Source organism: Haemaphysalis longicornis, unplaced genomic scaffold (assembly GCF_048455015.1).
Source record: "Haemaphysalis longicornis isolate Haplotype H1 unplaced genomic scaffold, Haemaphysalis longicornis Haplotype H1 scaffold_4, whole genome shotgun sequence".
Classification (NCBI taxonomy): Eukaryota; Metazoa; Arthropoda; class Arachnida; order Ixodida; family Ixodidae; genus Haemaphysalis; species Haemaphysalis longicornis.
Genome location: NW_027526361.1, coordinates 174,265,751 through 174,280,941, shown reverse-complemented (window position 1 = coordinate 174,280,941; position 15,191 = coordinate 174,265,751). Strand labels below are relative to the sequence as shown.

General features: G+C 48.8%; 1 protein-coding gene across 1 annotated transcript in view; it reads left to right on the top strand.

Annotated features, from left to right (window-relative positions):
• LOC144179514 (uncharacterized) overlaps positions 1-15,191 on the top strand; it is a 191,207-nt gene that overhangs the window by 113,164 nt on the left and 62,852 nt on the right. Inside the window, exon 2 of the mRNA XM_077707894.1 lies at positions 8,904-9,109. Within this exon, the coding sequence (XP_077564020.1) occupies positions 8,904-9,109 (206 nt within the window). The remainder of the gene's footprint in view (positions 1-8,903; positions 9,110-15,191) is intronic.

The window sequence follows — 15,191 nt, the reverse complement described above, 5'->3', positions numbered from 1 at the left end:
GGCCGTGGACCAATCGGAAAGGAGTGAAGTTTGTCGTTTCTTGAACTGCCGTATTATATGCAAAGGTCACGTACGGCAGTATGTCATCCCAGTTTTTGTGGTCAACATCAACGTACATCGAAATCATGTCGGCGATGGTCTTGTTAAGCCTTTCGGTCAGCCCGTTTGTCTGGGGGTGATATGCAGTGGTTTTGCGATGGTCGGTATGACACAGTTTCATGACGTCTTGAGTAAGTGCTGCGGTGAACGCTGTGCCTCTATCGGTTATGATGACTGATGGGGCGCCGTGACGGAGAACAATATTATGGACGAAAAATTGGGCAACTTCAGCCGACGTTCCTTTGGGCAATGCCTTGGTTTCGCAATAACGGGTAAGATAATCAGTAGCGACTACAATCCACCGATTCCCAGCTGATGACGTAGGGAATGGCCCCAGTAAATCCATGCCGACCTGCCTAAATGGCCTGCTCGGTGGATCAACAGGCTGAAGGAAACCAGCTGGTTTAGTGGGCGGTGTCTTTCGTCGCTGACAGTCACGGCATGTTTTGACGTAGCGCTTGACTGTCGGAGCCAACTTTGGCCAGTAGTACTTCTGACGAAGCCTTGCGAGTGTGCGGGTGAAACCCAGATGCCCCGACGAAGGGTCGTCGTGGGAGGCGTGAAGGATGTCGTCACGTAGCGCTGCTGGCACAACAAGAAGGTGGGTGGCTCCTGTAGGGTCAAATCCTTTTTTGAAAAGGACTCCGTTGTGCAGCAAAAATGATGACAGCGAGCGCTGGAAGAGCCGTGGAGGACGCGAGCTGTGACCTTCGAGGTACTCAATGAGCGGCAGAAGTTCTGGGTCCTTCTTCTGTTCTTCCGCGAGGGCTGATGGTCCCAACGCTCCGAGAAAGGGTGTATCATCTTCCTGGTCAGCAGTAACTCGCTCCAGGGGGGCTCGTGATAGGCAATCAGCGTCGGTGTGGCGTCTTCCGGACTTATATACGACCGTCACGTGAAACTCTTGGAGTCGCAGGCTCCACCTCGCGAGACGTCCTGACGGATCTTTTAGGTTGGCAAGCCAACACAGACAGTGGTGGTCGCTGACCACTCGAAACGCCCTGCCGTATAAGTACGGGCGGAATTTTGTGACTGCCCATATCACGGCCAAACACTCCTTTTCGGTCGTGGAGTAGTTTCCCTCAGCGCGTGATAACGTGCGACTTGCGTAAGCAATGACGCGTTCAGCACCATCCTGCCACTGGACTAGGACTGCACCGAGACCCACGTTACTCGCGTCGGTGTGAAGTTTGGTGTCGGCGTCTTCATCAAAATGTCCTAAAATAGGGGTACTTTGCAGGCGCGCCTTCAACTCATCGAAAGCATTGGTCTGCTCAGGGCCCCAAACAAATGGCACGTCGTCCTTTGTCAGACGAGTGAGTGGCTCAGCTATCTTGGAGAAATTGGCCACGAAGCGCCGGTAGTAAGCGCAGAGACCCAGAAATCGGCGCACGGCGCGCTTGTCAGCGGGCGTCGGGAATGCGCTCACCGCCGCCGTCTTGTCAGGGTCGGGGCTGACACCCTCAGGACTAACCAAGTGGCCAAGGAACTTGAGCTGTTGAAATGCGAAGTGACATTTTTCCGGTTTGAGCGAGAGTCCCGCTGAACGGGTCGCGTTCAACACGGCATGCAGGCGATCGAGATGTTCGTCGAAGGTCCGGGAAAAAATAACAACATCATCCAGGTAAACTAGGCAGGACTGCCATTTCAGGTCCGACAGCACACTGTCCATCATTCTTTGGAAAGTCGCAGGGGCAGAGCAGAGACCGAATGGGAGCACCTTGAATTCGTATAACCCATCTGGGGTGATAAATGCAGTCTTTTCGCGGTCGCGCTCATCCACTTCGATCTGCCAATACCCGCTGCGTAAGTCGATGGAGGAGAAGTACCTGGCATGGCGTAGTCGGTCTAAGAAGTCGTCAATCCGAGGGAGAGGGTAAACGTCTTTCTTCGTAATTTTGTTCAACCTCCTATAGTCCACACAAAATCGAAGAGTGCCGTCTTTTTTTTGCCACCAGGACCACGGGTGACGCCCATGGACTCGTCGACGGTTGTATAACGTCGTCTTGCAACATTTCTTTGACTTGGTGACGTATTGCATCTCGCTCTTTTGGGGAGACCCTGTACGGATGTTGACGAGCAGGTCTTTCCCCTTCCTCTGTCACTATGCGGTGCTTAGTGACCGCTGTTTGTCGTACCTTCGACGAAGGAGCAAAACAGTCAGCAAAAGAAGAGATGACGCTGTGGAGTCGGCGCTTTTGGTCTGCCGACAGGTCCGGGTTAACCTCAACATTAATGCCTAAGTTGGAAGCGGCCTGAGGGGCTGCCGATGTCGACGTGTGCTGCTGATCGTTTTCCTCCATCGCAAAGAACGAAGGTTGTCCGGTACAGTCATACTCTTCGTCCAGATGGGCCACGGCAGTCTTCTTCACTAGACGTTGGTGTGCGTTACCGAAGTTGGTTATCAGAACTTCGGTCCGGTGGTCGCGGAGCTGCACAACTCCTCGAACTACGCAAACTTGCCGGTCTAGTAAGAGGGACACGTTGCCTTCAGCGATCCCGCAGGTGGCGTCGCTTTCACATTCTACCGTGACGAACAGGCTAGCTCGGGGCGGTACTGTTACGTACTCGTCGCAAATGCGTAACGCCGCCTTGGGTAGTTCCCCTTCGTTTCGGACAGCTCCCTGTGTCGAGAACGTTACGAGTAGCTCTCGAAGGTCAACAATCGCACCGTACTCATGGAGGAAGTCTAATCCCAATATTAGCTGCTTGGAACATTCCCGCAGCACTAGGAAGCAGCCAGGGAAATGTACGCCACGTATCTGGATCCTGGCGGTACATACACCGATCGGCGTTACCAGATGACCACCAGCCGTACGGATCTGTGGACCGTCCCATGGTGTTGTTACCTTCTTCAGTTTGGTGGCTAGCTCGCTACTCATCACGGAAAAATCGGCGCCGGTATCCACCAAAGCCGTCACGTGATGACTATCGACCATAACTGCAATATCGGCCGAAACTCCTTTACTGTCGTGATGGCGCGTCGACGGAGCTGGTGCGGTCAAGTCGTCAGTGGGGACCGCTGACGTCGAGTCGGGTTCTGAACAGGCTCCGGTGAAGTCGTCGGTATGGATTGTTGGTGTCAAGTCGGGTGAGCGGGTTCGTGGGATAAGTGGAGGATGTTGACCTTTCTGAGCGGCGGCGGTCCCACCTCCGGAGGACGCCGTCTTTAGTTTCCCCGGTTAGGACTGGGGGTCCGGCCGCTGGTCGTCCCCGAAGAGAATGGACGTCTAGGTGACGTGAAGCGTCGGGGCGAGGGCGACCGAGACTCACGGTGTTGTGCGGGCGGAGAAGAGCGCAGGTGGGCGGCCAGGTACTATTGGATGTCGTGGGGACGTTCACCGTAGCGCGGTCGTGGAGCATCTGGCGAGAACCCCCGTAGGCCCATCTTGCGATATGGGCAATGGCGAAGAACATGTCCGGCTTCTCCGCAGTGATAACATAGAGGCCTGTTGTCCGCCGTGCGCCAAATGGTAGCCTTCCTTGCGTAATGGCCTGGTTCAGTTCGCGGAGCAGCGTCGGAATACCGCTGAAATAGCGGCCTAGGCTGGGGCTGTATGGGCCGGACCGTGGGGGCGGTTGGTCGTGGCATGTCCGTGTACGCTATGACGGGAGGGGCTGCTTCATAATACGGAGCAGGAGTGCTCTGCGATGAAGTAGAGGTTTGCATCGCCTGGCGAATTTCGTCGCGGACAACGTCGGAAATGGCGTCGACGTTTGGCTGGTGACCGGCGACGTGGAGCTTCTGCAGCTCCTCCCGCACGATGCTTCTGATAATCTCTCGGAGATCTGCTGTGCCGCAATTACTCGTGGACAGCGAATGGCAGTTCGAAGTTGCCGGGTCAGTCTGCCGAACGTATTGGCGAAAGCGCTGCTCCAGTGCGTGCTCCATCGTGGTCGCTTCCCTGGTGAAGTCAGCTACGGTGGCCGGGGGATCACGCACAAGCCCCGCAAACAGCTGTTCCTTTACGCCGCGCATTAAATGGCGCACCTTCCTTTCTTCGGGCATGTTAGGATCGGCTCGCTTAAATAGCCAACACATGTCCTCAACGAACATGGCAACCGACTCATTCGGCTTCTGCACTCTCACCTGGAGAGCGAGCTCAGCCTTCTCCTTCCGCTCGCTGTCACCGTAGGTGGCGAGCAGCTTCCGCCGAAATTCTGGCCACGTTTTCATAGAAGCTTCATTGTTTTCGAACCACGTCCTGGCGTTCTCTTCGAGAGCGTAATACACATGCTTGAGCTTCCGCACCTCGTCCCACTCGTTGAACGCCGCCACACGTTCGAAGCTGTCCAACCAATCTTCGGCGTCCTCAAACCTCTCACCGTAGAATGGTCTCGGAGTGCGCGGGGTATGGAGCACCACTGGCGGGGCTTGCATACTTGTCTGGCTCGCCGTTGAAACCATCGCGACCCTGCTCGGCGCGGCCCTGGTTGGCGTAGAAAGGCGGCCGAACTCAGGCTGAAGGCCACGCAGGCGCCGGCTGGTCTTGTGGACGGGTGTTGTGTCCACCGAGGCCGAACCAGTAGCGAAGCAATCGTCCGGGTCAAAGTGCATGGACAGCTACCCAGCAGCTCCACCAAAATGTCACGTCACAAAGCCGAGTCCAGGTGGAAGGGGGGGTTTTAATGATGGAAGAGCGGCGATCAGAACAGCCAGCAGCCGCAGGCCAGAAGAGAGAAGAAGAAGAAGAACACAGAGCAACCAGGCCGATCCCCTCGCTCATAAAGCCGTGCAGCCGCTTGGCGGCGGCAGCAGCTTGCTAAAAATGTGAGCCCCCGTATACCATGTCATCGTGGCAATATATTGAAGCGACATACCTTCATCGAGGTGTGAGAATGCTAGCCATGGCGTAAGTTTTTCTTTTTCTCCAATAATATCCTGGCAGATCCCAGGATTTCGTAAGTGCTCAACTTTTAAGTTTTCATTGTGGCTTTAAAAAGATCCCCTTTAGTGGCTAGTTTTGTGTTTGCACCCCATGTCCAAGTGAATTTAACCTTGCAGGAATTGCCTGGCAGGCAACTTGCCATCACTCGTCGGTCAAATGTAGCAAAGGTTGGACGTGACCAGCAACTCTGATTTGGGACTTTTAAATTAGAGAACTGCCTACGTCTACGTAAAACTACACTAAATTTGTTTTTAGAAATGCAGAGAACACAATAACGCTGGTTGATGTACTACGTAGTACGCCCTCAAACGTGGGACCTTATTCAGTTATGCTGTCGACGTAGGCTATTTATGTCGTTTCGTTTGTCTCACCATCGGTGTTTAGAATTCATGCCACGCGTGAGAGCCAACACGCACGAAGTGCGGCGCGGAAGGCAGCTACCGGTACCCAAGAGGGTCGATTTGTAGAGTTGTATTTCGATTGCCGTACGCTCAATAAAATTCTGTCGCGATTCGTCGTGCGTAGCTGGCCAAGATGAAAATTAGGCCGGCGATTGTTTGCTTTGGAAGCCTTGTTCCTCTTACGCTGAATCAATCGGCTCTGCCGGACACTGCGGAAGGCCCGCTGAATGGCGGAGTGTTTCAGCTTCCTTTTCAAAACAAGGCAAAAAAACAGGAGGAAAGTTTGGCAAGTATTATTTGTTGCACGAGTTATCCTTAGAAGTGTCAAGTAAAACGACTTGCAAAGTAAAAAACATAGCATGCGTGACTTAAGAAAGAAAGAACCGAACGCGAAAACTTCGGGCCTTTTTTCCCCGCTTCGTGTTGTCTTTACAGCGAGCAGGGTACAAGTGACGGTATCCCACTTTCATAACATAACAACGCAAGCCACTCGCAAAGTTACTGCTATTGTAAAAGTGACGACTCTTTTTCGTTAGAGTTAATTATTCTGTCCAAACAAATTTCCATGTGCAGCTTTCCGGCTCATTACGATTCTTTGAGAAGTAATTACTATACACTTATTTAGCGTAGCTTAGAGAATTTCTGTACTGTTAATACTGAGGGCGACAGCTTGCGTTGTGCGGAGTTTCAAATTTTGCTCTGAACGTTACTACGTTCAAGAGCCAAGGAAACTATCCCATTGAAATGTATGAGCGGTAAAATTTGACAGTGAGTAACGCAAAGGGTATTTAGATTTCTGTAATTTGTTTTCAGCGTTCATGTCCACGTCGGCGTCCTGCTCCATGCGAAATATCACTTTCCTGCAGTGGTCCACTAGTTTCCTGAGAATTACGATTACGATGTTACGAGATGACGTAATGATTGCGGAGAAATTACAAATCTTGGGCACGAACTCCGCAACAGGGCTACAAGTGTACTATCTGATGAGCACATGATGTGTCGGAGCCGGAGCAATCGCACTGTGGGCTGAAAGAGGAAGTGGCTGTCCAATAAACGTGTGTAGTGCACACGAGCAAAAGAAGAACAAGTAAACATCTACTACGATTTTATGCAGGCGCTGCTGTACTGCGATACTTTTATAAATTTACGGCCCCAGTGTTTCCGGTGCCACAAGAATAAACACTGTCTTTGCGAGCGTGCTTTTTGTGGGTTCTTTAAGAACATGCGCTTACGTGTTGTGGGGTCCATGATAATATCCATAGTAATGACTAAGATTGACTAAGGACATGATGACTAAGTCGATAATACTGGTTTAGACGTTGAAAGAGCTTCTAAACAACGTCAATTTTCATAGCTCCTATCACCACAAGAGGACCATGGTGCCAAAGGATAATGTATGGCACCAAGAATAAAGACAACTGGGTGGTCTTCGAAGATACGAGCAGCTCAGTCTCGTCGTAGTGTACGAAATAATCGACATTGACTTCAATCCAACGAGGGCATATCGAATAGATTCGTATTGAGCGTAGTTTGTCAATTGCAACTTTCTCATGAGCCACGTGGGAGGGAGCGCCGTGCTTGTGAGGTTCTTTTGGTTGGAGCGGCCGGTTCTTTCCTGGCGAAATGTACTGAAATGAACCTATAGCGTTAAACATTCGACTGGTTGCCCCATGCATCCGCGAAATCGGTGTCCGTAACGAAACCAACGCCGGTGCGTGTCAATACTCTAGACAGTATACCTAATGCTTCCTTGGGAAGACGAATGCCTCTTAGGGAAGACACTGTAGACCGCGGTTGCATGTGGGGCTGCTAGCTTTCGCACCCCCCATCACGAGGCCGAGTACGGCTTGCCGAGGGAGTAATGGGGTGCTTACAAAACTGTCCTAGAGAGAATGTTACTACAGACTGCGGTCGTATCCTAGCCAAGGCTGCATCCGAGTCTGCATCTAGACTACCCCTAGTCTGCATCCTAGTCTGCACCTAGTCTGCATCCAAGTTTACATCCTAGCCAAGCAAAGCTTTTGCGCAGTCATTAGAATATCTTGTAAATTCCGGAATAACCAGACCAGCCCAGGTATTCTTAAACCCGTTAGCTGTAACGGACAATAATGGCAAAAAAAGTGGACCTCACTCTGATGAAAAATCTTTACAAATGTCATGTGGTAGCTGCTATTGCTACCATGTCATCCTAACAAACATCTGCCAGCACAGGCAGGTATTTTAATGCACCTACGGGACATCTTAATAGCGCCATCAATCATGGCAGTTATGCTTAATTTGCTGCAACACGTGGGCCGCTCCGCCTCTCAATATCAGGCAGGAATAATTTAAGAAGCGCTGTGAAATAGGAGGTGGCCCAATGATGCTGAATAACCGTTTCTTTGTCATCCTAAATAAAAAAACAATATATCTAGTTTGCTTGCCTAATTGGCACCTAATATTGGGATCCTGGCTGCTTTATGTTCCGCAGTTCAATCCCAGAGGTGTCACAAAAGTTTTTTTTTCTTTGACGAGACTTCGAACAGCGGACCTCTATAAGCTTTACAAAGAATAAAAAAAATACAAAGAAAAAGAACTGCCCTTCTGGAAAAGGTGCACTATCGGCGGCTTTTGTGCCTGCTCGAGTTTGAACACAAGGGGCATATAGCTATCCGCACCCACTACGATATCATTTTAAAAGTGACAGTGTTACTTGGGGGCACTCAAATGCAAGAAAATTTGCGCAGGTCGCGGTAGTGGCGCGACGCTGGAGAAACAGCGGAGTGGGGGACCGACAGCGAGCTTCTTACTCCTGGGATCCGCTGTCAATGTGCTGGACCGACCGCCTTGTAAAATCTAGCTTGACATGGCCTCGCCCTTGAACACTTAGGCTAGGTGAACAAAACTTAGCAAAGCCTACAAAACTTGGCAAATCCGGAAGAGGCTAGGTAGACCCCCCAGTTCCGCTATTTTGCAGCCTTTCACCACCAGCGCAAGCTGTGCGTATTTTTATTATGTGCGGAGTACCTTAGAGCTGCACAATGTCCATCAGCGTACGTGAGCAGAGCCTTTACAACTGGAAAAAATCACACAGGCACCGGCAGGATTCCAGCCTGTGTCTGGTAGACCAGACAGAGTTAGTGTCAGTCGACTTACCCATTGGGCTACTACCGTGAGTTAGTACCCGAGAGTCAGATGGCATATCCCTCGCCTGTAACGGTGCGGAGTACTTAGAACCTCCCAATGTCCGTTCGCGTCCATACGTGCGCACACCAGCAACAAGCGAAAATCAAGCGAAATTCGATTTGAGCCGTGAGTTGCAGTTTCATTTGGGAATAATCAAGCTGCAACTCGCAGCTCAAATCGAATGAGGGTCGGGGCCCAAATCAAATGTCACTCAGGGCGCAACTTGGATGTCTTTTCGACACCCCGCACTCGGCACCCTCGCCATCACCCACGGAGTGGAGATGCTGCCATTTGGATTTTTGCACTGCATTTGTAATCGGTTCCCTCGTTCTTTTCATCAACTGTGCAGAGGGCTGCGGTCTCCGGCTCCTGCGGCTGGATGTGCCTTCGGTAGCACGGCGAGGTGAGCCAATCTGGCTCAACTGCAGCTACGACCTTGAGAGGGACCAGCTCTACTCTGTGAAGTGGTACAAGAACAACGTCGAGATATATCGCTACCTGCCCAGTGAAACGCCCCGCGTCAAAGTCTACAACATGCCTGGCATCCACATAGACGTAAGCTACCCGTTCTAGGTTTTTGTTAAACACCACATGTGAAAGTTTTTATTGAGTGCTTAAAGATTTATTATTTATTTATTTTGTTATTGAGTCATTTACTTATTTATTAATTTTATTTTATTTCTTAATTGCAAGCTCCCACCAAGAGGGCCAGACATAAAAAAAAACAGCACACGAAGTCGCCGGCTGTTCATTCGTACAATTGAAAGAATTGGGAAAATAAATATGTTGTATTGCTCTAAAGAGGAGTTTAAAATCGCCGTGGCCGCTCAGTGGCTAAGGCATTGTGATGCTGAGCCCATAAACGTAGTGTCAATCCCTTGCCGCGGCTTTTTCAATTGAGGCGAAAAGCGTAAACGCCTGTGTGTCGAGATTTCGGCGCACGTTAAAGATACCCAGGTTGTCGAAATTAATCCGGAGCCCTCCACTACGGCCCTTTTCATAGTCCAGGTGCCGCTCCGGCGTGTATAACACCAAATCAAAATCAAATCAATGAGGGGTAGCGCAATATCCTCCCTCTATCCATTAACAAGTGATATCATAAAGTAGTGTTATTTTTTATCATTTGTAATGTAATACTCTTTGTTAATAATGCATTATCGTTTTCTTTGTTCATCTTCACAATTATGTGGTGCAATGTTTTGAAAGCCTGAGTGTAAGCATTTTTCAAATAGGTTAGGCCTCACCATCCAGGCGAATACACCCAATAATGAAACTTCGTTTAAACTTTCCAAGGCTTTTTACCAAGTCTCCAACATGCTCCGACGCATTTCAAACCACCGCCATGGCATGAAGGAAAGAGACATTGTCCGACTGGTCCAAGGTCTCCTTATCTTACGTGTCACATATGTCACACACTATCTTATCTTCACCAAACGGGACACGGAACCACTGACCGGTTTATACTGAAAGCATTCAAAGAAGTACTGACTATTCCTATAAACACCTCGACGGCCTGTCTCTTGCAACGGGGCCTCCACAACACGGTGTCAGAACTGATTGAAGGTCATTTACCAAATCAACGTCTCCGTCCCACCCAAACACCTGCGTGCTCAGCCCTCCTGACAAGTCTTCACGTCCCATGTCAGCCCACTGCCTCTCAGCCCCTCCCTGATCACTTTGAGAAGTGTTATCCGGGCTATCCTTTAGTCAAAAAGTATGCACCCTCACCTAAATCTCACCTGCCGACACGCGTGAAGCCAAGCGCACGAGACCATCTATGGAAAGCGCACAGACGCCTTCTATACGGACGCTAGCACCTACACCAACAAACAGCATAAAGTAGCCGTATTCACCACCAAGACCACTCCCGTAACTGCTGCAACAATCAAGAGTCCTTCAACATGAATAGCCGAAGTGTTCGCCATCGCACTAGCGCTCATTCGCGCGAAGAACCCCCTCATCATCACAGATTCTCAAGCAGCCTGCAGAAGCTTCCTAGCCAGGAGGGTGGCCCGCTCAACTTTGAAACTACAGTCGCAGCATCAACCCTGCAGGCAAGTCACCCTCATTGGGACTCTCGCCTGCGCCCCGTCCGTGTAGGCTACTGAGGATATCGCGCCGACCGTCTCTCTAGTTACTTTCCAAGATATCACACAATATTACCGCCCTGAGCCACAGCACGTCCTTCCGCCACATCCTAAACTCTCAAAAGAAGAATCCATACTTCGCCGACTGCAGAGCGATACCTTCCCTCCCCCAGTCCGCCTTCATGATATGTTCCCTGCGCAATCTCCTACCGAATGCAAGTTCTGTTTAAACCCCGGCCCTCTCCCTCATATCATATTGCAGTGCAAGCATAACCCCAACCTCCCCCCTCTTCCATTCCCCCTTTCCCCCTTGAGATGTGGGAGAACCTGGTGACCAGCAGCGATCTGGATTTCCAGAGACTTTTGCCCTTCAGAACGACGGCTTCCCGCTCATCGCATGGCTCCCTGGAATAGGGAACCACTCCCTATTCCCACTTCACCGCCTCAATAATATGATTGTTGTATAATATTGAATCTTTATTCCCGTTCCATAAAACACAGATAGAAAAAAAATGGAACCGTGAGGAAAAGCTGTCATAGACAGCTTGACGAGGCGCAGCCTCGTGAAAGCAGCATCGTGACAAAATAAAACACACCGTTATAAAGGCGACCGGAAAAGTAACAATAAAAAGCTAATAATAAGGCACTTATTCGCGTTGCACGCAATACCAGTTATCTTCAACGGGTATAAAATAACAGTTAAACAAGAAAGCAAATGAGAGACATAAAAAGGTTAACACATATTGATACACAGGGCACGTAATTGACGCTTAGAACATTTATAGATATCAAAATCGGTGCACTCAAATACATTTAACAAAGAAGGCAGCGTGCACGGTATGCGCATTTTTCCAGTGTTCAAACGGGCTGTAGGGACCGCCCAAGTTTCACTATTCCTTAAAGGGAAGTTAATTTCTTTCTGTCGCACCGCGCCACATTACGCATATGTTTTATGCTTCTTTTGCTTTCTATTTTGAATTGGCTACTCAAACTATAATTTTATCCCTGGTGGGCTTCCTGTAACCTTTGTTATAGACGTGACGAAGAAATATTTTTTAAGTAAATAAGCTTCATATAAAGAGGAATACTTTGCAGTACCCCAGACAAGTTGACAATAAATGAATTTAGAATAAAAAAGAGAATTTTACGGCAGCAATTTCACAGATTTGGGGAGAATGTTCCTTAAACGACCAATAACATCAGTGATCCGAGCCAACTTATTTGTAACATGGTCTGCGTGTTTATCCCACGACACGTTTTCAGAAAACACGACACCGAGACATTTAAATGGTTTTACTACTCATTTAAATGGTTTGTACAGATGATTTTACTACTGCTTCTACTGTGGTTTTGTGTTGTTATAGAATAACGCCCAAATAACATTGGTGGCAGTTTCACAACACTAGGACTAACGTCTTTTACGCGGGACCATGTCATTGAAATGGGGTCTCACACGGGTGTTACGGTATCCTCCATAAAGACTGTTCAGATTGTGTTTCATATGAATCCTATTTCTACAATTATGAGCAGCCGCAATGTAAAGCAGATAAGACGCCGTAAACAACACTAATTGTAACTGGGTTTATTTTCCATAGGTTCATGGTGCTATTAGGGTTGCCTCCTGGGCTAACAGCTCCAGTGAGTAGATTGAAAAGAGCACAAGAGCCATTATACAGAACAGAAACAGAAAGACGTTGGTTTGAAAACATTGCGGACATACTTACACCACCGGAGAGATAACAGGGTACCCGTTATACGACAGAAGAACTCCGTATAAAAGAATTACCACACTCTAAGCTAGAGAAAAAGCAGATTATAGGCCACTGAAATAAGGTAGCCAATTGGGCGAGTTGGAGTGCGTTCATAATGGTGAGCGCAGGCGAAAACCGGACAAGAAGAGTAAGGACGACACGAGCGTTGTTGTGGACACTCTTTTGAAAAAAAAAAATCGTTTCCTTAGGTACATGAGTTTGGCAAAACTTTTTTGAATGAGTGCTAGCTCTACATTTTATAGAAAAATATTTTGGCAACAAATCCAGAATACTAGATACATTGCTTTTTGTGCCTCCGCAGAACCGGGCAACGAGCCAAACCGCAGTTGTGAAGAGGTGTTTTCACGGATCATCAATGTAAAGAAGAGGAAACGCGTGTGCGGATATCGGCGGAGAGCATGTGGCGAAGTAAAAAAAAAATGAAGAAGGAGAGGGATGTGGCAGTTCGGAGGCAGGAGTTTCAATGTTCTTGGCGAGTTCTCGGCTGAACGCGAGCGCCCAGGGGACCACGAAGCGGAACCGGATCTTTCTTCGGGCCTTCACAACTCGAAGGAGCGAGCCGCATAGGAAGCGTAGCAGGTGTGGCGGCCCGAAGAAACACGGGTATCGGCGAGTCCTTGGCTGTACGCCAACGACCAGGAGACCTACCTCAACGCCGAACCACATCACCCTCGTGACCAATGAGACTGGTGACGACTTCGTGAATTAAGCAACGCAGTGGTGGTTTTGGTCAGCTAGCCTACGGTTAGACAGCCGCGTCATTGGCCTACCACGACCGTTACAATGGCCAGCGCTCCGCTCCACCTCACTGTCGACAACATCCCTTACATCTGAGCTTGAACGTTCGTGGGTTGAACTAATCATAGCGACTGTTTCGATTAGATCAGGTTCTATTCTCATTTGTGTACGTTATTATGCAATTGCCCCGTCAATACATTTGGTCTGTGCCCGACGTTATCACGCGAACTTTAATCCCACAGGGTCAGCCTATTCCCTCCCTCGTACAAATAACTTGGTACCGCAGTATTTCTACTACCGACGATTCTGTGGCAGGGCTGCAATAAAAAGATATTCATTTTTTCTGAAGACAACAGAAATTAGTTTCTTATTCCGATTCAGAATAGTGATCAAACCAAATGGTATTGCTTTTTAAAAGAATTGTGGGATACTAAACCTGTGATCTAACTCTGCTGGGCCATGTAGCCTTGCTTACTGCGGCACCGATTTCTGAACACTTTGGTTCTTGGTTTAGCAGTAAATGAGGCCACAGAAATTTATCTGTACCAAAGTATAGCCAATGCAGTTAAGAGATGCACGCATTACAGGCCTAAGAACTGTAATTACCCGCATACAGCACATACTGCGGTCTATCATTTGTAAGATCCAGGTCAAGAACTGGACGTTGCTGCTTCACACACATGGCAGTGCAAAATTACTAAGCATTCCCAGCACGACCGTTAGACTCATTCATCGACCTTTAGGAAAGTGTCGCCTAAATAAAATTCAAGTTCGGTAACTTGCACGCATACAATGGCAAGCCTAACCTTTCCGGTTATTTGTTGTTGTTGTATAAATTTATTTTAGACAATTGAAGACTGCCTTGGATGGCATGGCGAAAGGCGAACAAAACTGCCTGACGGGGCCCACCTGTAACAATCAGAGAAGCAGCGGGATCACAAGGGACAACAATTAGAGGAAGAAGATAACAAAAATGAACAAACAAAACAAGAAATACAAAAAAGCGAGTTACATACGTTCACCAAAATAAAAGGTGCACACTGGCGGAATCATACCAGAACAAAAATATGCGCACACATTTCGATTGATTGATTGTGGGGTTTTAACGCGCCGACGCAACGCAGGCGATGAGGCGCGCCGTAGTGGAGGGCTCCGGATTAATTTTGACCACCTGGGGATCTTTATCGTGCGCCGAAATCTCGTACACACGGGCGTTTTTGCTTTTCGCCTCCATCAGAAAAGCGGCCGCCGCGGCCGGGAATCGAACCCGCGACCTCGTGCTCAGCAGCGCAACGCCTTAGCCACTGAGCCACCGCGGAGGGTCGCACACATTTCGGAACCAACAAAAGAAGAAATAAAGAAATCACAATGCACACATCCTTCAGGCACTGGAGAGTGACAAATTTAGAGCGCTAACAACTGGTGTCACCGTTCATTTTATTTGCCTCAACAATTTTTCTTTCATAAGTTTAGATGCTTTGTTTGGGCTACGATATCGAATGAGGTCCAGAATATCAGGGTACTGATTAAGGAGGTGAGGAATCTGCCGTTTTAACCATTTATGCCATTTCACGGCATTGTTCTACCAAGCACGTTCTCTGCGCTAAAATTCATTTCTCGGCACCTTAGAATGCTGTGACGTTACGCTAATTGACGTACGTATCGTCATAATCATTAAAATCACCATTATCATCACCACCAGCCTATCTACGTCCACTGCAGGGGAAAGTCCTCTCCCATTATTATCCAGTTATCCCGGTCCTGTATAACTGAGACCAACTTATCCCCGCAAACGTCTAGATCTCATCTGCCCATCTAACGTTCTGCCGCCCCCTGCCACCCTTGCCTTCTTTAGGGATCTTCTCTTTTACCCTTACTGGCCAACGGTTATCTTGCCTTGACATTACATCTCCTGCCCACATCCATTTCTTCTTCTTACTTTCTACAAATATCTCCTTAACACGCGTTTGTTCCCTGACCCACTCCGCTGTCTTCTTATCCCTTAATGTTACATCTATCATCTTCTGTTCGATTGCTCGC